Raw genomic sequence first — 23,350 nt, forward strand, 5'->3', positions numbered from 1 at the left:
GTTCTGTGTTCATCCATCCTGGTTTCCTTAAATGCTTCCTATTCTTCCCTCTTTTTGGAATTGTTAACAACTGTGCTTTGAGAATTTCATTTTTCAAGATTTCCCATCCTTCCTGGACATTTTTGTCTTTAAGGATATCCAGCCATTGGATCCCTCCAATTCTCTTTCTGAAACCCTTAAAATCTGCCTTTCTGAAATCTAACCTTGACGTCTGAGTCTTCACAGGTCTTCCGCCTCTAGTTATCCAAAATTCTAAAATAGCATGGTCGCTACCTCCTAGGGTCCCAGCCACTTTTACCTCCTCAACCATTTCCTCCCTGTTTATAAGGATTAGATCCAAGGTAGCAGTTCCCCTTGTTTTCTCCCCTACCTTTTGGAAGATAAAGTTGTCAGCAAGAGAGGATAAGAATTTCCTTGACCTGTTAGTTTTGCCTGAGAGAGATTTCCAACAAATGTCTGGATAGTTGAAATCTCCCATGACAACTATGTCATATTTTTTGGAGAACTTGGCCATTTGATGCATAAAGAGTTCATCCATATCTTCAGCTTGCACAGGCGGCCTGTAGTAAATGCCTACAATGGTGTCCTTTCCATTGTTCTGTCCTTGTATTCTTACCCAAACAGTTTCCACAGAACATCCAGTCTCTGAAGCTTCAATCTCTGTGCAGATATACGCGTTTCTAACATACAATGCGACACCCCCTCCTCGTTTATCAAGTCTGTTTTTTGCAAATAAGTTGTATCCTTCTAGTCTTGTATTCCAATCATGTGTATTGTCCCACCAAGTTTCAGTGATTCCAATGACATCATATTTCTGTTCCTGTGTTAGTAGTTCCAATTCTCCTTGTTTGTTGCCCATGCTTTGTGTATTAGTATAGAAACATTTTAGATTGTGATTGGTTTCTCTTTCTCCAATATTTTTATTAATTAGATTCTTTTGTCTTTGTTCTTCCTTTCCACTTCTAATAGCAGAGTTCTCAATAGCATTTGTCAGGTGTATGGCTTTTTCTGGTCTTTTGCTTCCCTTCCCATGTTGTTCTAGTTTAAAGCTCTCCTTACAAGTGTAGCAAGGCGACTTCCAAATACATGCTTTCCAGTCTTCGTAAGGTGCACCCCATCTCTAGCAAGTAGTCCATCGTATAAGTAATTCACTCCGTGATCCAGAAATCCAAATCGTTGCTGACGGCACCATCGACGTAGCCAGTTGTTCACCTGCAGAATCTTATTCCACCTCCTTGTTCCATGGCCATCCACTGGGAGGATGGAAGAGAAGACCACCTGCGCTCCCAGTTCTTTCACTTTCTTGCCTAAGTCTTCAAAGTCTCTGCAGATGGTTTCCAGGTCGTTTCTTGCGGTGTCATTTGTCCCCACATGTAGTAGCAGGAATGGGTAGTCATCTGTAGGTCTGAAGAGTCCTGATAGCCTGTCAGACACATCTTTAATTTTTGCACCTGGAAGACAGCACATTTCTCTTGAAGTTATATCCGGTCTGCAGATAGCGGCCTCTGTTCCTCTCAACAGGGAATCCCCCATGACCACCACTCTCCTTTTCTTCTTCACAACATTTTTCTTTCTCCATCCAGGAGGACTCTGAGGGCGTACAAGGTTGCTGTTTGTTGGCAAAGTCTTATACTGATGTATTTCTTCGTTTTCCTGCGTGAGAGCCTGGTACTGGTTTCTGAGCAGTATTGGTGCTGACTGCCTCCTGATCCTCCTGCTTCTCTGGGTCACATGTCTCCATTCCTCTGTTTCTTCAGGTGCACTTCGAATTTCTTCTCTTTCTGTAACATGAAGAGATAATTCTGCTCTGTCCAAGAACTCTTCACCTTCCTTAATGATCTTCAACGTAGCTAACCTCTCTTCGAGATTTTGCAACTTTTCCTCCAACAGGGACACAAGCTTGCATTTGTGGCATGTGAAGTTTGGCTTTTCCACTGGTAAGTCTGTGAACATGTAGCAAGAAATGCAGCTCACCAAATGGCTCCTGGCTTCTTCCATCTTGAGATTTCTTAAAAACGATGAAAAATGAGGTTTTCCGATTTCCTCTTTTCAGCTGCAATGGCCAAAACCCAGTGATCGTTGATCTCGTGGAGACTCTTCACCTATCCCAGAAGGCACTGGGAATATGCAAATGATCTCCTCAAGACTCTTCCCCTGGTTTTCCGACTTCCTCTTTTCACCTGCAATGGCCAAAACCCAGTGATCGTTGAGCTCGCAGAGACTCTTCACCTATCCCAGAAGGCACTGGGAATATGCAAATGATCTCCTCGAGACTCTTCCCCATCGTCACTCACAATATTATTTCCATTTCTCACACACTTACTAGGAACTTTTTTTGTTTCAGAACCAGGATATAAGTAACTCATCTGTATTTTTTATTGCTTTGTGTGCTACTTTTGAAGTGGCAAAACCATTTTCCACAGGACTTTACAGACATTGTCACCAACATCCTAAATTCCCTATCAACATGTTTTTAGATGGGTTTCTTCTGGATACTCCAGTTTTCATCCAAAATCAAAACTTGGGGAGATCACACAAGCTCCATGCAGATGTCATTCTTGATGAAATTTGAATCCAAGAAGGCAAACGTTTTAACCACTAAGTCACCACGCTGCCCACATTGTTACACTAGAGTCGTTGTAAAATTGTGAAAGTGGGAAAAATATTTGCAAGCAATTTTATGACCGTCTGACTGTGGGTGCAAGTTTTTTGGAAGGGTTGTAATTGGAGATTTGACTGGGTTGGGATAAGCTTCTTTCTATTTAGGGTGCAGTGGCTCTATAGTAGAAGGCCTCATTCAGATGTCAATTTTTCTCTCTTATGAGAAAAATGGACCATTCATTTTGACCAGTTTGATCAGAGTGTGGTTTGAGTGGCATCACTTTTTCTCATACCTGGAGAAAAAAAAAAGTTACTTCACCTTCTCATTTCTAACAATCCATTAAAATCAGATGTTATCTGCTTGTGGTTCGATTTTTTTCACAGACCCGTAGAACTGTATTGACAATTTAGATCCGACCATCAGATCAAAATCAGGCGTGTGTCCATTATCAGTGCCAGCCCTTCCTGCCGCTGCTTCTGTCGCCAGGCGGCCGTGTTTTTTCATTGCGGGTGACTTGGGGCATCAGTTCTAGCTTTGTGTTCTCTGGGATTTCTAGTCCCATGTATAATAGGAGACGTAGAGTTAACTGCCGTGTGTTTTGGGTGCGGCTACAAGCTATGTAAGATCCTGAAATCCTGCTGCCCACCGCCAGTTATAATCTGACCTGCTTGCTTTTTGACTATTCTCATTTTTTTCAATTTTGTCCCTGCATCGACATCCTCATTCTGACCCAGCTACCTAGTTATTCTTTTGTCTCTGGTTTCCTCCTTTGGATAGCAGCTCTTCCATGGAAGCAATTTAGTGGACCCCAAGTCCAGATCCCTGTACAGAGGTTATAGGGTGAAGGTCGATATTCCTCTGGAATCTGTCAGATGACGTGTCTTGCACCAGGTCTGGCCGAGGTAGCTATTTGTAATCTGCAGATTCTGACAAACTTATCATTGTGTTTCTGCGTCCTGACCCCTACTTCTAGCTAGCTATGATGCAAACTTTTCTGGGCACTAGACAGCTCTTCACTCTTATGTCAGGGTGGCCATGATTATGTTTCCGAAATCTTTAATAAATGTTAGTTCAATCACATCTCTCGCTTTTCTCCTGATTATCACACATCTGTCAAACTCCACATCCCAGCAAGAGACCTTACAATATACAGCACCATAGCCTGCGTCCTGCGTCAATTCCACAGTTATCAAGATCTCTACATGCGATTACGCAGTGAAAAATGTTATTACTTTTTTCCAGAGGATTAAAATCTGTCCCTATCGTGTGCTAAACTCTCCGGTGCCCGGCACATTACAAGACGTAGCGTTGATAACATTAAGGAAACAAGCCATGCAGCCATGTGTCCATCACAGAACCATGACAGATTTCAATCTTCTGGAATTAAATCAGAAAAAAAGTTTCCTTTTGGTTCACAGCAAGCAGCGATCTTGAAAACAGGAACAGATATAGAAATTGTATTGTGTATGGGCAAATGATGACATGATACCCCATTTATGGTCCCCCTTTATGATCCTCCTTTATTGGTCCCCTTTACAGTCCCCCATTATGGTCCCCCTTATAGTCCCCCTTTATGGTCTCCATTTAAAGTCCCCCTTTATGGTCCCTCTTTATGATCCCCTTTATGGTTCCCCATTATGATCCCCTTTATGGTCCCTCTTAATGATCCCCTTTATGATCCCCTTTATGGTCCCCCTTAATGATCCCCTTTATGGTCCCCCTTTATGATCCCCTTTATGGTTCCCCATTATGATCCCCTTTATGGTCCCCCTTTATGATCCACTTTATGGTCCCCCTTTATGATCCCCTTTATGGTCCCCCTTAACGATCCCCTTTATGGTCTCCCCCTTTATGGTCCCCCTTTAACTCAACTTTCCAACAGGAAAGGAGAAGAGTAGTAACAAAAGAAAAACAGCGCCGGATTCAGAAGAACAGCGGCTTTTACACAAAAAGTAAAAAAAAAAATACATATTTATGGCAAGTGACAGATCCTATTAAAGCAATAATAATTTGTGTAGCTAAACCAAAGTTATGCGATAAGTTCTCAGCTCTTAAGTTTTCGGAATAAATATACCTATTGCTTCAGTATAACTCGGAGTCTTCACATTGCAGTTGTCAGTGAGATGAAACAAGAAAGGGACGTGTACGAGAATCAGTATCGAGGCCGCGAGCTCATCGGATTCATCAACTACAATAAATTTGAGAACATTATGAGGAAACATATAGTGATGTTTCAGGTTCCGGCTCTAAATCTGCTGCACAACATCACCGGTAAGATGATTCTGTGATGGAAATGACACATGAGAATATTACACTTATGAACAAAGAAAGGAACTTGGCAAAAGTTCTGGATGCAAAATGTCCTATCGTTCTGTGTATACAGCTCCTTTGCACACCTAAGAGTAGATATGATGAGGACAGTGATTCTTCTTATGTTGGTGGTCTCCAACAGCATTAATCGAAATCTCCAACACGGCCCCCAACAATAACGGGTCTTCAATATTATTAGTATGGTCACATGGGCCAAAGGATATTTTTTGGGCCCCTAAGCTTCATGTAACCAGGAACGACTGCAACCCCAAGACTCCATCCTCCAATTCTGATCCAGGCTCGCTCTGGCCTGGCGGGGTAGCGGGTAAATGCCCGGTATGCCCCGAGGAGTCGCTGGGGCCCTTTTAAAATGCTGCCCCTTTAAATGCCGTGGGCCCTTTAAAAGTGTGTCCCAGCATTTGCAGGGACGCTCGTGCACATTATAACATAGCGTACCCCCTCTGAGGCCCGCTCAGACGCGGTGTCGGGTGGACACTGGCTGGCTTTGGCTCCGGCTCCAATGACTCAGTGATGACTCACCCCCCCCCAGGACCTTGCTGCGTGACATCGCTGTGTTCTTGGTGGGCGGTGACACGCACTGCGCTCTGCTTTCTGGCTGCTGGCTGGCTAATAGCGCTGCTCCCGCTCGCTCCTATGCAGCGCTGCTCTGCTCTCTCTGGCTGCCGGCTCCGGTGAGTAGAGAAGTAGTAGAGAGTGGGTGACCGTGAGTCTGTGTCCTCCTCCTGTCAGTCTGACTCTGCTCTGCCGGGTCCCAGCTCCCGCTGTCCTGCAGTGCCGGCCTGGGCCCCGCTGTGTGGTGGTGTGTGAGTGTGTGCTCCCCGCCGGGCTCCCTCTGTCTGACTCTGACACCTGCCCTGCGGCCTGCCCTGTGTAGAGCTGGCTAGCCTGGCGTGGTGAGCTGCTCTGCTGTCTCTGCACCCTCCCTGATGGGGTCCCACCGAGAGGAAAAATAGGTTTCTGGGGCCCCACGCCATGGTGGTCGCCCCTATGCTGTGTAGTAGTATCTCACCATCCTCCCTGGATGTGCCGGCTACCTGATGGGGTCCCACTGAGAGCAAAAATAGGTTTCTGGGGACACCCACGGTGGTCGCCAACGCCTATGCTGTGTAACTTACACAGCAAAGGCGTCGGCGACCACCATGGGGGTCCCCAGAAACCTATTTTTCCTCTCTCATTGTGGCCCCATCAGGTAGCCGGCACATCCAGGGAGGATGGTGAGATACTACTACACTTAGTGTGAGTGTAATAGTGTCTCACCATTCTCCCTGGATGTGCCGGCTACCTGATGGGAAAGAACACCACATAAAAATGCACACCACCGATATATATAATAATAACAGGAAAAGCTTTATTGACAACAATATAAATTTAAAAACATGTAAAAACAAAAAGGGAATACAATCCCCCTGTTAGTCCTGATCAATACAATAATGAATTGAGTCTCATGCATATATCATCAGCATAAATAAAGGAACAAAAAAAAGGAAAAAGGGGCATACTTGGCTGTTTTTCAACAGCGTTTTTTGCCTGATATCTTGCAGATCATGCAGATCCACATTAGTGTGGTTTTCACTTGGTATTATCATGGCTTCTTGAGTAATATCTGCCTGTTTGATACTTTATTACCACTCATTTAAGTGGTTTTATGTGTGCAGCTCAGCATCCAGTGCGGTTATTTATTTATTCATCTTTATGGGATTGAACCATTTTGTGCACATGTTGTGCGCTGGTCTATACTGTATATATTTTTTCTGGACCTTCATCTCAAGTATTGTGGATGTTATATATTCTACCAGACTATGTGGCACTTCAGCTGTGATTGACATGAGATCCATGGTATTTTCCACGTGAAGGCTATTTTATTGTGTGAGTCTCCAGCATTAGGACGATTTGATCAGGATTGTGCACCATTAGGTGCTCTTTGCTGTAATTATATATTTACATCTATCATATGGATACACCTTATTGTGGATGTTTTTCCTTTTTTTTTGTTCCTTTATTTATGCTGATGATATATGCATGAGACTCAATTCATTATTGTATTGATCAGGAGTAACAGGGGGATTGTATTCCCTTTTTGTTTTTACATGTTTTTAAATTTATATTGTTGTCAATAAAGCTTTTCCTGTTATCATTATATATATCGGTGGTGTGCATTTTTATGTGGTCTTCTTTCCTTTTTTGTTGCATTAACTTTTCATGTGACCATTTGCACCCCCGACATTAATTATTTCCTTGAGTACTTGCAGTGCGCCCTTACATTCTTTTTCCGGCTACCTGATGGGGTCACAATGAGAGGAAAAATAGGTTTCTGGGGGCCCAACGGTTGTCGCCTACGCAGTTTAATAGTATATCATTCTCGTCACCATGCTCCCTGTGTAGGATTCGAGCAGGCTCACAGGATGCAGTGACGAGACACGAGACTGAATGTGGGGTGAAATAAACTTGTATAAGTTTTAAAGCCGCAAGGGCTAAACTGCTTCAATCAGAGAAAGGGGAAACACCTATTTGTCCTCGCAGGGACTCGTAAAACAACATTAAAAACAAAAAGGGTCCTTATTTTCTCTATAATACACTTAGCCTTCCGGGCGTCGCTCGAGTTCACGACCACTCAGGGGTTGCAGATGTGGCTGCCTTGTAATCCACGACTTCCCGGAAGGACTTGTGCTTGTCCAGCCCCGAAGAGACCAGAACGATGGGGCGCAGCAGGCCCTGAAGAAACCGGAACGATGGGGCGCAACAGGCCCTGAAGAAACTGGACGGTGGGGCGCAACGGGCCCTGAAGAAATGGGGTCGGTGGGGCACAACGGGCCCTGAAGAAGCTGGCACGGTGGGGCACAACAGGCCCTGAAGAAATGGGAATGGTGGGGGCACAGCAGGCCCTGAAGAGACTGTTCGGGGGGTCAATCTCCCAGGCGTCCGTTTAGAGGCGCTCGTTCCCCAGCCAGGTCATGACGCAGTTTCAAAAACATAAACGTTAACAAATTCTGCTCAGTGTCCCCTCAGTAACCGGGACGGGGCTCTGCGGCTGCCTATAGCGAGGTGACGTCCCCTGAGGTCGGTGATGACGGGGCCGCAGCTGTGGGAGAAGACAGGGGGGCAGTGTCCTGGCCACTGTACCGGATTGCTGTGTCGTCGCAGCGGTCGCCTGAGATCCCGGTCCTGTCACACCACGGAGGGAATCAGCGGCCGTCACTTTACCTGAATGTTTGCGGGGGGAAACTCCCGGGGAGAGTCTCTTACGCGTCAACCTTCGGTCAGTCTCAAATTTTCCCTTTTCAGTCTCCTGCCTGTCTCTCTTTTCCACACCGTCAGTTGCCACAGTCCTCTCTCTGCCGCACGGCTCTCTCCTTCCTGTCAGGCTCTCCTTCAACTGCCACCTTAGCGCGCCCCCTGCTCCTTTTACCCTCGCCCCGCCCCCTGTTGCCCTGACAACTTCAATCACATGTCTCCCTTTGTAATTCCCCTGATGTGGTTTCTTCAATAACCCTGATGGCGGTCCCCCTGGTTCCGGCCCAATCACTATATAGGGGTCCTCCTCCCCACACCTGGACTCTGTGCCGGAGCAGAGGAGGTCATAGTATGTGTTAGGCGTCGGATTCCTGCAGCTGCACAGCAGGAATCCAGAGCCATACATCCAGCGGTCTCCCATTCCTCTCCGACCACTCAGGGACCTGCACAGCAATCTCAGCGATCCAGGCGCCCTGCTCAGACCAGCTCCCTGGGTCTGGATATCGCTGCCACCTCTGGACCAGCAATGGTAGCGCAGCCTGCTTTGCAGGAAACCACTCCAGAGGCTAAGTCCTCTCGCCGCGCTACTGGGCATGCCCACGAGACGATCTCCCAGTGGAGATCGGGGGTCACGTGCTCAGGTCCTTCTCCTGATCTGATTGGCCCATTTCAGAGGTCTGGAAGGTCCCGGAAGCGCATGGCTATAAAAGGCCGGCATTGGCCGCTCGGCCATGCGCTAGTATAGACTATACTTGCTAGATGTGTGAATGGTGACGGATGTATGATTCTGGTGACTGACTCATTTGAAACCCCTTCCCTCTGATATTACGTATGTGGTTAGAGAATTAGGGATATAGTTAGTGCCAGTCAGTGGCAAGCCATACGCCACACTGCACACCGCACCTCTACACTAGCGTCCGATAGTGTGATGCCTCACGGCACTGTCGTACAGCGGCAGTAGTTACCGCCGCGCTGCAGTTACCAGCACTTACTGGCGTTCGCGGTAGCGACGCCGCACGCACGGTAGGTCAGGACGGACACCGACCTCGGCCTTGGGCCGCGTCCTGTGACCGTATACCGTGTGTGCACGCCAGCTGAGACCTGTGAAGCTAACAGGCTCGGCGTTTATGCTTTATTTGTACTAAAGCGCCTCTGTGAGTTTAACAGAGTCTGCTCTGCGCACCTCGGGTGAGGTTTAACCCGAGCGCAGTATACCGCCATATAGCGAGTCTGCCATTACTCAGCAGCGGTTGTTACACCTACTGCACGGTGGACCCCGGGCGGCGAACGCACTTCCTATTATTTATATTTAGTGCGTTCCGCCGTCCCTAACAGTATGCTGCATGGAGGAGCAGGGGAGGCCATAATGTGCTGCATGGAGGAGAAGGGGAGGCCATAATATGCTGCATGGAGGAGCAGGGGAGGCCATAATATGCTGCATGGAGGAGCAGGGGAGGCCATAATATGCTGCATGGAGGAAGGAGCAGGGGAGGCCATAATGTGCTGCATGGATTAGCTGGGGGGCCATAATGTGCTACAATGAGGAGCAGGGGGGCCATAATGTGCTGCATGGAGGAGCAGGGGGCCCATAATACTGTATGAAGGAGCAGGTGCCCCATAATACTGTATGGAGGAGCATTATATGGGGCCCATAATACTGTATGGCGGACTATGAGGTGCCCATAATACTGTATGGCGAACTATGAGGTGCCCATAATACTGTATGGTGGACTATGTGGGTGCTCATAATACTGTATGGAAGACTGTGGTTTCCCATAATACTGTATGGCGGACTATGTGGTGCCCATAATACTGTACGGCAGACTATGTGGTGCCCATAATACTGTATGCCGGATATGAGGTGCCCATAATACTGTATGGCGGACTATGTGGTGGTCATAATACTGTTTGGCGGACTATGTGGGTGCTCAAAATACTAAATAGCGGACCTCCCATAATACTGTATGGCGGACTATGTGGGTGCTCGTAATACTGTATGGCGGACAATTTGGGTGCTCATAATACCGTATGGAGGACTATGTGGTGCCCATAATACTGTATGCCGGACTATGAGGTGCCCATAATACTGTATGGCGGACTATGTGGGTGCTCAAAATACTGTATGGCGGACTATGTGGGTGCTCAAAATACTATATGGAGGACTATGTGGTGTGCCCATAATACTGTATGGCGGACTATGTGGTTTCCCATAATTCTGTAAGGTGGACTATGTGGGTGCTCATAATACTGTATGGAGGACAATGTGGTTGCCCATAATACTGTATGGTGGACAATGTGATTGTCCATAATACTGTATGGCGGACTATGAGGTGCCCATAATACTGTATGGCGGACTATGTGGGTGCACTGCTCATAATACTGTATGGCGGACTATGTGGGTGCTCAAAATACTGTATGGCGGACTATGTGGGTGCTCAAAATACTATATGGAGGACTATGTGGTGCCCATAATACTGTATGGCGGACTATGTGGTTTCCCATAATTCTGTAAGATGGACTATGTGGGTGCACTGCTCATAATACTGTATGGCGGACTATGTGGGTGCTCAGAATACCATATGGCGGACTATGTGGTGCCAATAATACTGTATGGAGGACTATGTAGTGCCCATAATACTGTATGGAGCACTATGTGGTGCTAATAATACTATATGGAGGACTACGTGGTGCTCATAATACTGTATGGCGGACTATGTGGAGCCCATAATACTGTATGGAGGACTATGTGGTTGCCCATAATATTGTATGGTGGACTATGTGGTTGCCCATAATATTGTATGGTGGACTATGTGGACCCAATCGGCAGAATGTGGAGCTTTTATCCCCATTAGACTGGAGTGGCATGTCTGACTTGATCACTGATCCATTCATTCCCTCAGTGGCTGAACTTGTTTTTTTTATAGAAGGCCCAAAGAGAATGAATGGAGCTTTGGTCAGATATCCCACCTGCCGCTCCATTTTAAAATGTCCTATCAGGGATAAAACTTCCTCATTCTTCCAATCAGTATGGAGGACTATATATAGTTTCTAATGGTCGGACCTAAGCGATCACCTATCCTGTGGAGCCCATGGATCGGTGATAACTTGTTTTAACCAAAGAACCCCATTAATGTAAGCTACTGTAATTATACATCCCAGTTATGGGGGCGCACAGTAGATGTGCAGGAGCCACCTGTGTTTTACAGCTGAAGCTCCACTATAATGGGGATAACGACTGACAGATATTTGCATATAACTAGGGTGGGCCCCGAGAGTCCATTCCCCTAGTGGGCCCTAGACACCCCAGCCCGACCCTGTTCTGATCTGTCAACTTCTCTTAGAAAATTTAGAACCATGAGCAATATTATCTATCATTAGTCAAGTCCAAGTCTGTGACTCAAACAGCTCATGTCATCATAAAAATCCAACCAGGAGCAAAAAATTGCCATTTGGGATTAGTTTTATTGACGATTCCATATTTTTTTCAATTATTTTTTTCTTCTTCATTTGAAACAATATATGATATTACAGGGTTTTCCTGACTATATTTTCAACAAAGAAAAAAAAATGTCCATGATGTAAAAATGCTTAAAGAGTAACTGACATTTTCATTTTTATTTCACAATTCAAGACAACACATTAAAATTAGAAACTTTGTAATATATCTTATCAGAAAAATCCACTTCTTTCTCCTCCCGGACTGATATTTCAGTTCAGATGTAAAATCTGTAAATTCTGTATTTAGTGAAGACAGATGTTCACATTACTGAGATAGGAGAAGACAGTTGGTTCTTCTAAAATTCTATGGAGTGGGAGGAACTAGAGGCAGACACAGACATTCTATGGAGAGGAAGGAGCTAGAGGCAGACACAGACATTCTATGGAGAGGAAGGAGCTAGAGGCAGACACAGACATTCTATGGAGAGGAAGGAGCTAGAGGCAGACACAGACATTCTATGGAGAGGAAGGAGCTAGAGGCAGACACAATCTATGGAGGGGGAGGAGCTAGAGGCAGACACAGGCATTCTATGGAGGGGGAGGAGCTAGAGGTGCACACAGACATTCTATGGAGAGGGAGGAGCTAGAGGCAGACACAGACATTTTAAGGGAGGAGCTAGAGGCAGACGCAGACATTCTATGGAAAGGGAGGAGCTAGAGGCGGACACAGGCATTCTAAGGAGAGGGAGGAGCTAGAGGCGCACACAGACATTCTGTGGAGAGGGAGGAGCTAGAGGCAGACAGACATTCTATGGAGAGGGAGGAACTAGAGGCAAACACATTATATAGAGGGGGAGGAGCTAGAGGCGGACACAGGCATTCTATGGAGAGGGAGGAGCTAGAGGTGCACACAGACATTCTATGGAGAGGGAGGAGCTAGAGGCAGACACAGACATTTTAAGGGAGGAGCTAGAGGCAGACGCAGACATTCTATGGAAAGGGAGGAGCTAGAGGCGGACACAGGCATTCTGTGGAGAGGGAGGAGCTAGAGGCAGACAGACATTCTATGGAGAGGGAGGAGCTAGAGGCAGACACAGGCATTCTATGGAGAGGAAGGAGCTAGAGGTGCACACAGACATTCTATGGAGAGGGAGGAGCTAGAGGCAGACACAGACATCTTAAGGGAGGAGCTAGAGGCAGACGCAGACATTCTATGGAAAGGGAGGAGCTAGAGGCGGACACAGGCATTCTAAGGAGAGGGAGGAGCTAGAGGCGCACACAGACATTCTGTGGAGAGGGAGGAGCTAGAGGCAGACAGACATTCTATGGAGAGGGAGGAACTAGAGGCAAACACATTATATGGAGGGGGAGGAGCTAGAGGCGGACACAGGCATTCTATGGAGAGGGAGGAGCTAGAGGTGCACACAGACATTCTATGGAGAGGGAGGAGCTAGAGGCAGACACAGACATTTTAAGGGAGGAGCTAGAGGCAGACGCAGACATTCTATGGAAAGGGAGGAGCTAGAGGCAGACACAGGCATTCTGTGGAGAGGGAGGAGCTAGAGGCAGACAGACATTCTATGGAGAGGGAGGAGCTAGAGGCGCACACAGACATTCTGTGGAGAGGGAGGAGCTAGAGGCAGACAGACATTCTATGGAGAGGGAGGAGCTAGAGGCGCACACAGACATTCTGTGGAGAGGGAGGAGCTAGAGGCAGACAGACATTCTATGGAGAGGGAGAAGCTAGAGGCGGACACAGGCATTCTATGGAGAGGGAGGAGCTAGAGGTGCACACAGACATTTTATGGAGAGGGATTAGCTAGAGGTAGACACAGACATTTTAAGGGAGGAGCTGGAGGCAGACACAGACATACTGTGGAGAGCGAGGAGCTAGAGGCAGACACAGACATTCTGTGGAGAGGGAGGAGCTAGAGGCAGACACACATTCTGTGGAGAGGGAGGAGCTAGAGGCAGACACAGACATTTTAAGGGAGGAGCTAGAGAAACACACAGACATTCTGTGGAGAGGGAGGAGCTAGATGCAGACACAGACATTCGGTGGAGAGAGGAGCTAGAAGCAGACACAGACATTCTGTGGAGAGGGAGGAGCTAGAGGCAGAAAGACATTCTATGGAGGGGGAGGAGCTAGAGGCAGACACAGACATTCTGTGGAGAGGGAGGAGCTAGAGGCAGACAGACATTCTATGGACAGGGAGGAGCTAGAAGCGGACACGGATTCTATGGAGAGGGAGGAGCTAGAGGAACACAGATATTCTGTGGAGAGGGAAGGAACTAGAGGAACACAGACATTCTATGGAGAGGGAAGGAACTAGAGGAACACAGACATTCTATGAAGAGGGAGGAGCTAGAATCAGACACAAGCATTCTGCTGAAACAACAGCTACAGTTCTCCATACAGCTTTATGAGCACCAACTGTCATTTCCTATCCCAATAAGGAGAAAATTCACTGAAGACAGATTTTACCGGTGAATTGAGAATTTTGATAATGAAAGATCGGTCCAGAAGGAGAAAGATTTCTCTAATAAGATATACTGAATTACAAAGTTTTTTTTTATTTTCATGCGTATTATTGACTTATGAAAAAAATTGAAATTACAGTAACTTTTTAAATAAGGCATCACAATGCCTTTTTTTTTTTTCATGTTTTGAAGCTTCCTCCATGCCAAAAAATGGTGGCCCTTCCGAAATGTAACACTTTTTTTCTATCCTTTTTTTTTTTTTTACATGAATAAGGTTGAGAGAATTTTTTAATGAGTGGTAGAATACCCCTTTATTTAAAATATTTCATTTTCATTGTTTCAGAAAAATTCATTGTCCAGCTTTTAGAAAAATATCTATGGTTTGTGTATTTGCTAAAAAGTAAAAAAATCGGGCTGAGCAAATTTAACACTTTAGCATTTGAATGGAAAGTAAAAAACAATTCGGCTTTGAAAATAAGTTGCACAACTTTTAAGTGATAAATATCCTTTGTATCGTTCTAGAACTCATCCAGAAATGCTTTAAAGACGTAGCTTCTACACGTTTTGTTCAGTTCGAGAATCTTGGCTACGCTGCCATGGTAAGGTTTGTAGAAATTGTGTTGTCTACCATAAAAATATATATTTTTGCATCAAATTTTACTGACTTCTGAGATAAAGAGGTTTTCTGACCTGAATGTAAATTTTTGCAATCACTTTATGTGACAACAAAATGCTGAATCCTAATAGTGATCAATATGCACACTGTTAGGGTTCCCCTTTATTGACTGCTCAATCGGTTGTCAACGTGACTTCCTTTATGTCAGACAAGTAACTTTTCCTGCTTCACTCGATGTTTTGGGACAAGTGGATGAGCAGGCATAAAAGGGCAATCCTCACAGTTTGCATATTGCACACTGTTAAGATTAGACAATCTCAAGTCACATGCAGCAGCCTATAGTTTTTTTTAATAGAAGAAAGGATTGGAGGATCATTTGCTCATAGAATCATAGATTGTTAGATTTGGAAGGGCCCTCCAGGGTCATCGTGTCCAACCCCTGCTCAATGCAGGATTCACTAAACCATCTCAGACAGATGTCTGTCCAGTCTTTGTTTGAAGACTTCCATTGAAGGAGAACTCACCACCTCTCGTCGCAGCCTGTTCCACTTATTGATCTCCCTCTGTGTCAAAAAGTTTTTTCTAATATCTAGTCTGTATCTTCTCCCTTTCAGTTTCATCACATTGCTTCTCTTGCTTCTATGTCCAAATGAGATTAAGGATGATCCCTCTACACTGTGACAGCCTTTCAGATATTTGTAGACAGCTGTTAAGTCTCCTCTTAAGCTTACTATTTACAAGCTAAACATTCCCAGATCCTTTAACCGTTCCTTGTTGGACATACTTTGCAGTCCGCTCACCATCCTGGTAGCTCTTCCCTGAACTTGCTCTAATTTTTCCATGTCTTTTTTTAAAATGTGGTGCCCGGAACTGGACACAGTATTCCAGGTGAGGCCTGACCAAGGAGGAACCGAGGGGGATAATTACTTCATGTGATCTAGACTCTATACTTCTCTTTATATATTCTAGAACTGTTTCCTTTTTTGCTGCTGCATCACACTGTTGACTCATATTCAGTCTGTGATCTATTAGTATACCCAAGTCTTTTTGACACGTGCTGTACTTAGTTCTATTCCTCCCATTCCACAGATGCATTTTTTTCTTGCCCAGATGTAAAATCTTGCATTTCTCCCTGTTAAATACCATTCACTGCCCTTTGTTCAAGCTTATCTAGATCCTTCTAAATCCTTTCTCTGTCTTCTCTAGTGTTAACTATCCCTCCTAGCTTTGCATCGTCTGCAAATTTGATTAGTTTACCTTCAGTTACCTTATCTAGATAATTTAAAAAAATGTTGAACAACACAGGACAGAGCCTTGTGGTACCCCACTTGAAACACTCTTCCAATTAGATGTGCAGCCATTTATCACAACTCTTTGAGTACGATCACTGAGCCAGTTATGAATTTGCCTATCCATAGCCTTGTCAATGCCATACTTGGTCATTTTTTCAATAAGGATAGTATGAGATATGCTCAGATTCTTCATCTCTCATTTCCACTTATCTTTCACATTTGTACTCTCTTCCATGTTTCAAGGATAAAATCGAAGATATTTCTCACAAGCAGAAAAAAGATGCTGAGGCGACAATCACTCTACAATTCAAAATGGAGAAAATCATTCATTGCCAGGACACTCTGTACTGTGAGGCTTTGTCAGCTATAAAATCTACAGAAAGAAATCAGATCCTGCATGACCAGAGGCAGCTGTCAATGAACGAACTGTCCTGCCATCTGGAAGCTTATTTTCAGGTTAGTCACTAATGCACAGGATTGTATAGAACAAGATGTCTACAAACATCAGTACAGACACATGACGTAAGGGGTACACGTGATTCATGCGGGCCTTTCTTACCATTCTCTCATCTACTCCTTAGTTTCTTTGAAAGTTTAACTCTTAACCGATAGCCTCCCCCTTTTTCACAGAAACCACAAGACACCAAATGGATTAAATGGCCACAACAGCCTTTTATTAAACATAAATTACAAACAGTTTAACAATAATCTCCCGGGATGGGTGGTCTTCGAAGCCCGAAATATCTCAACTGCAGATATGTAAATTCCACTTTGGCCTCCAGGATTAGTTTTACCCCCAGCCGCTATGCACCAGCTCGTAGGCAAATAGTAACCAAAACCGGCCAAATCCAACCACTTAACAAGCCCCTTAATTGCCCCATCCACTTAAAATCACACAGGGGGAGTCCAGGGCCCCTTGAGATCCCCCCACCTCCAGTCCGCCATTCCCTAATTCCACCAACTCCGAGGACCTCCTCCCCACGCCACTAACATAAATCTTCTCTGACCCCCTTAGACATTTATGTCCCTCCAAATTCTCAGACTTGTTTCAATACCGTCTTGTATGGCCAGGCACCACATGTCGGTTCCGACAGCAATCAAATGAACACTGTCAGATCTCCAAAATTCTCCAACTCCAGATTCCAAATGGCGCACCACCACTGCACCGTTCCTTGCCATAAAACGCAACACTGCTCTATTTACCTTAATCCTTACTATATTCACCCCTTCAACTGAGGGGGCCCCCCGCCAGACCCTCCTAGGGATGATGTCAGACCAAACAACCAAAAGCTTCAGAGACCTCAGCCTCAGCAAATCGAACTTGATGTCCTTGATCAATTCCCTGCAAGGCCTTTTGCCCAAATCATTCCCACTAAGATGTAAAACAACAACATCTGGCGCCCTGTCCAAACGCACAAAACGGTGAAACTCGGGCAAAAATTGACTCCAGACCATCCCGCGTTTACCGATCCAACCCAGAATCGCCGTCTCCCGAGGGATACCCTACTGACATCAGTCGTGACGAACCAAGGCCCGTATCGCAGCCCAGAAAACGAAAGAATGTCCCATTATCCAAATAAGCCGTTGACCGTCGCCTGAAACAAATTTGACAAAACATTCTGTAACCACAGGAATAACCAGAAACCGCATCCTTAAACTAAATTCGGGCGGATATACGAACTAAACCTTGACGATTCCCACCGCCCATCCTCTTCACCATCTCCTCCCCTAAACCCCTCCTGGCCGCCTCCGTGGCTGCACCGATCCTAAAGGAGTGTCCACTGTAATGCTCACTGTAATGCTTCGCCGATATGCCCCCCAATTCCAAACAACCTTAAATACTGCTACAAATTGAAAACGTGATAAAAATGAACCGCCCTCATGTACTAAAAATGGGTTATCTAACCGGCCACCCCGCCTCATAAAGTCACTGGCACAAACTTCTGGACACAAAGGTGAACCAATAACCCCAGAAGCAACACAGAAAAAAATCCCCTAAAATATAGCTTTTAATTCAATCACTAAAAACATTAGTATTAATGACTAAAAAAGTGTGTGTGTGTATTCCTTTTTTGTGTCCTTTTTTGTATACTTAGGGAGGCTTAGGGGTTACTAGGGATACCGACGTTGAGCGGGGGCGCCATATCGTCAACAACTAGGGTGCCAACCTCCGCAGCTAGGAAGGGTTGATTTAGGGCAAACTAGGGCAATTTAGCCTGTGGCCCTTTGTTGTATTTGAATAGAATTATAACAGTATTTCTGTTACCCTTCATTTTCTTTCCTCTACCCCTCCCCTTTTTTAGTCATTAATACTAATGTTTTTAGTGATTGAATTAAAAGCTATATTTTAGGGGATTTTTTTCTGTGTTGCTTCTGGTGTTACAATTGACTCTATAATCCCATTATTATTTTTCGAGGTCCTTTTTTTGAACCAGTAACCCCAGACAACACAACCTTACAACCTGTAACGAATGGAAGCGGAGGCAGAGATGGTGAAGTTCACATTCGTTTTTATTTTTTAAGTGGAACCTCGGGACCACGGTCAGAGGGGCTCCGAAGGGGGCGTGACTAGTGAGCCCCGGGCACCCGTAGTAAAGCCCCTCAGGCAGGGCCAGAATGGAATACCCGGAGGACACAGGTGCTACCTCCAGTTAGACCCCGAACACGTGGCAGCTGTCCCAGCGGGACCAAAAGGGATAACAAAAGTTACAGCAGAGTCCGTAATGCACTGGGTCCTGGATCCGGTTAGTTGGTAAGGAGTCGGTTCCAGTGACCTTCACACAGTCCTTGGACTCAGATGGCTGTAGGCGGAACGGGATGGCTTAAGCCCAGATGGTTGCTGATATAACCAAGTAACACAGGATACTGATATGCTGTGGAAACAGAGAGTATTAGACAATGCACAGAGACTGCAGATGCAGAGCAGACAGGTTAGCATGAGAACTGGATGTAGCAATGATAGATACTCGTTGCTGTGGCGCTCTCCCTATGGAGGAGAGGCCAGAAATAGCAGCCAGTGCGCTGCCATTGGTTGATTGCATTTTTTGAATAATGCACGCCCCCCCCTTTAAGAAGGCAAGAGAGCGGGTGGGCGTGCCCTAACAGCCTTAGTTACAGATCTCCTCACAGGACGCCAGGAGGAGGAGGCAGGAGGGAGGACAGAATGCTGAGCAGCAGCATGAGAGGCTCGAGGTGAGTGCCCAGAACGGAGAGCAGTGGCAGGCCTGGACGCAGCACCAGGACGGGGGCCAGGTGTAACAGCGGCAGACCTGGGCGCAGCGCCAGGACGGGGACCGGGTGTAACACAACCCTTTCCCTCCACATCTGTTTTGGAAGACTGAAGAAACACCACAACTCTATCACTATAAACATCCAAATCTTCCCTCAACAAGCCCCCTTTTTTAAATTTGGATGGGCTAACCAACTCCCCCAAACAAAAAGCTCCAAAAAAGGCCAATGCAAAAGCCGCCCTAAATAAATCCACCTCCCACTGCGACGAACACACTACTGGCAGCTGACTACCCAAAACTAATAATACCTCATACAAAACTGGCCGTCTCTTATCTTCCACTCTCCACCCCTTCCTCCATCCTTTCAGCAGCGCCAGAAAGGACTTATGGGGGTTTTACACATAGCGATATCGCTAGCAATATCGCTAAAGCATCACCGATTTGGCAACGCAGCAGCGATATCGCTATGTGTGATACTTACCTCCAACTGGCTCCCCCCCGCTGTCTGTCGCTGATCACGCAGCTCCATTTCTCGTCGGGCGCTTCCTACTGGGCATCCTGCTGGCGCCGACGAGCGACGTGTGGACGCGGACGGGACCATTTAGCGATGCACCAGCGATCCTGACCGGGTCGTATCGTGGTCGGGATCGCTGGTGCATCGCTAAATGTAAAGGGGCCTTTAGTCACATCTCTAAGACCTCTGACGTTGAAACCAAAAGCAAGACCCGCTAACAACTTATTCAGTTTAGGCACTGACCAACCCTATTCCTTGCAATGTTCTATCAATAACAGCAATCTGCCTTCATCATCCATTCCCTCACCTAAAGAAACCCTCCAAATCTCCCAAATACTCCAAGCTTGACTGCATTGCCTCCATGACCTGTCCGATAAGGACTTTGACAACAAATGCCCTACTGCATGCAAGGAAGATTCCACAACTCTGCTGGACATTCCATGCCCGATGAATCCGCTTGAGGCGCCAGCTCCCGAAAGCGTTCCCACTGTAAATAAGAAAAAGCGTCAATGACAGGATTAAAAACTTCCGACTTGACCTCCGCCATAACCCATAGGTTAAAACTTAACCCCAACATGACTAAACGCTGTAACATTTCACGACCGCCGGGGATGCCGATGATAAGGAATTGACTTTTACCACACCTTCCAGCACACAAGGAAACGAATCTTCCTATCTCTCACCTTTTCACATCACAATGACAGTGCCACTACAATGGGAAACAAATGAATCAAAACCTGATTTGACAACAGACCCTGCTCCCTGCAAGATGAAAGCCATTCCGCCTCCAACCAACTACTGTGAAAAAAACAAGCAAAAGCCACGACCCTCCACCGTCCTCCTGAAAAGACCCAAAGTATCAGCGGTCACTACCGGCTGAATCCAAATCGAAAAACTATGCCCATACTGTCAGGTCCTCCTGTAACTCCTTCAATCTGATGAAGTGTACCGGGGATCTCTCTCCCACCGTTGCCAACGATAACCTTCGACAAAATGCCCGACCCATCGGCATAATTCTACAAGCGAAATTTAGCTTGTCCAGCAACGATTGTAAGTCACGTAGAGATATTTTCTTTGAACTTCTTGCTCTCTGGACTTCCTCCCGCAATGCGAACACCTTATCGTCCGGTAACCTACACTCCATTGCCAAAGTATCGATCTTGATACCTAAAAAACTCAACACTTTCACCGGCCGCTAGTGAAAACCCCAAACTTCTTTGCCAAACTTTCCATGGTATGTAGTAACAACGAGCAATCAGAACCCTGAGTCGGACCGACAAACAGAAAGTCATCAGGGTAGTGGATACGCGAACCCAGTCCAGACACCTCTTTCACAGCCCACTCCAAAAATGTGCTGAACGTCTCAAAATATGCACAAGAGAGAGAACAGCCCATAGGGAGACAGCGATCAACAAAAAATCCTCCGTCCCAAAAACATCCCAACAAGTGCAGGCTATCAGGGTGAACTGGCAACAGCCGAAATGCCGCTTCTATGTCAGTCTTAGCCAACCATGCTCCTTTTCCACCAAACCGCACCCAATCCATGGCCGCGTCAAAAGACGTATACAGCACCGAACATATCTGTGGATCAATGCCATCATTCACCGATGACCCTTTCGGGAAGGATAGGTGATGGATCAGCCTGAACGTATTGGGCTCCTTCTTCGGGACCACCCCCAGTGGGGAAACCCTCAAATTACTGAGGGGAGCCTGTGCAAAAGGTCCGGCCATCCTACCCAGGGCAACTTCTTTCTTTAATTTATCAGTTACCACATCAGGAAACTGCAATGCTGATTTTAATTTTTTTGTGGAAAAACAAACAGCCGTCTCAACTGACGGAATTTTGAAACCCTCTCTAAAGCCCTCCATTAGTAGAGCAGCTGCTGCTCTTTCAGGGTACCTGCTTAGAAATCCCTCCATCACGTCCAGTCGAACTGGCGTCGCTCCTTTTTCCACTGCCTTCACTTCCTTTCCGACTGCCCCCTCTAAAACGTTTTATTGCTCCATGTATGCCTCCACAAGCTGAACATTCGTGCTTAAATTTGCATTTTGCCCCGAATTTGCATGACCCCTCATTGAACGCGAAGCACAGTCCTCTGCATAGCCACTGAGTGTCCTGACTGTCCCGGACCCCCAGTGCCCCCTGGAAAAGGCTCACTACTTTGACCCATCCTAGACGGAACCATAACCCTCATCCAGAGAGCTATGTCGTTGTGATCTCAACGAATGCTAGGCCGAACTGCCTTCCGCTGCCTGAATTGCTTGCTGTACCTTAACCAGCCCTGACCGCCATAAACCCGATATGCCTCACCGATCACGTCCATGTAACAGAAAAGTCATGAACAATTTTCAGGGGCCTTCTCACCAGTCACGCTAGTTAAAATAGCGAATACTTGTAACCAATTAGAGAAGGTTCTGGGAATTAACCAATACCTCCTCTTCTCCTCATCTTCCTTCTTAGAATCCTCCCTCCTCAACCTATCTAAATTAAAGTGTTCTAGGGGTAATAAAGAAAATATTTCAATATAATCCCCTTTCCATATCTTCTCTTTAACCTCCTGCTTCAAATGTGCACCCAGTGGTCCCTCGAAACACATATAGACATCTCCTCTTGCTGAATCGTCCAGGCGCACCGTATCTTCCTTTTCTTTTCCGCCACCCCCCGCCTGACTTGACAACGCTATATCAACCGATGGTGTATTACCCACAGGCAACCCAGTGGCTCCCTCTGTAGAAGCTGGCACCCTATCTCGAGGGATAATGCTACTGGCCCCTTCAACCCCATCTGATAAAACCCCAACCCCTAAAGTCTCCCTAACATTTCCCATCCAGGCGGCGTACTGTGACAGCCCTCCCTGCGAACCTCCGGGCCCCCGCAACATAGCTAAGTCTCTGAGCCTATGCATAATTAACCCCAAACCCCCGCTAACTCCCCTAGAAAACACATCCTGATTCCTATTCCCTTGTGAAGCTAAAAGAGGGTTAAAAGAAATTAGTTGTTCGCTCTCACCTAGCTGCAGCTGTTGTCCTTGAATTGAACCGCATCTGCTCTGCTCCTCCATTTCTTCATTAGCTCCCGGGTCTCCCTGCCCCACAGACAGCCGACTGGCACTCTGACCTGTGCCAGCCATCCGTGCAGGGACCACAGGTGCCGTCGCTGTTGCTGCTGCATGTCTCGGGCAAGCGTCCTGCTGCCCGCATTGAGAGGCAGCATGTGAGCCTCATGACAGGCTGCCTACTCTGCCATCAGAAGCGCCAGACGGCCCCCCCCTGGACCGCAAACATCACCTCCGGCCCTGCGGTGAAAAATCCTGCCGTGTCATGCTCTGCCCCAGGCAGAGCGCTCATGGCTTGGCCGGCCGACTGCCGCCCGCAGTAATCCCGACGCTGAGGGGCCTGGTCATAAGGCCCCTTCCTCCTGGCTTCTCCTGTACCTCTGCGCAGTGCGGGAACGCCAGCAGCCCCTGTACGTGCCACTCCTGGTCCCGACACCCTGCGCGCTGACTCAGAGGAGGGGGAGGCCGACACCTCCCCCTGTTGCAGGCCCCGCCGTGTAACTGGATTCCTCTCAACTCTTCCGTGCATCAGTGCCGACCTGCTGCCCCCGCCTCCAGC

The 23,350-nt window shown here is 46.7% G+C and overlaps 1 protein-coding gene across 1 annotated transcript in view; it reads left to right on the forward strand.

Annotated features, from left to right (window-relative positions):
- Nucleotides 1–23,350, forward strand: part of LOC141097494 (interferon-induced GTP-binding protein Mx1-like) — a 71,072-nt gene that overhangs the window by 45,716 nt on the left and 2,006 nt on the right. Inside the window, exons 12-14 of the mRNA XM_073584709.1 lie at nt 4,715–4,873; nt 14,606–14,682; nt 16,235–16,447. Coding sequence (XP_073440810.1) covers nt 4,715–4,873; nt 14,606–14,682; nt 16,235–16,447 — 449 coding nt within the window. The remainder of the gene's footprint in view (nt 1–4,714; nt 4,874–14,605; nt 14,683–16,234; nt 16,448–23,350) is intronic.

The sequence above is a fragment of the Dendrobates tinctorius genome, unplaced genomic scaffold, assembly GCF_039654945.1.
Source record: "Dendrobates tinctorius isolate UK_male_01 unplaced genomic scaffold, ASM3965494v1 ptg000084l, whole genome shotgun sequence".
Classification (NCBI taxonomy): Eukaryota; Metazoa; Chordata; class Amphibia; order Anura; family Dendrobatidae; genus Dendrobates; species Dendrobates tinctorius.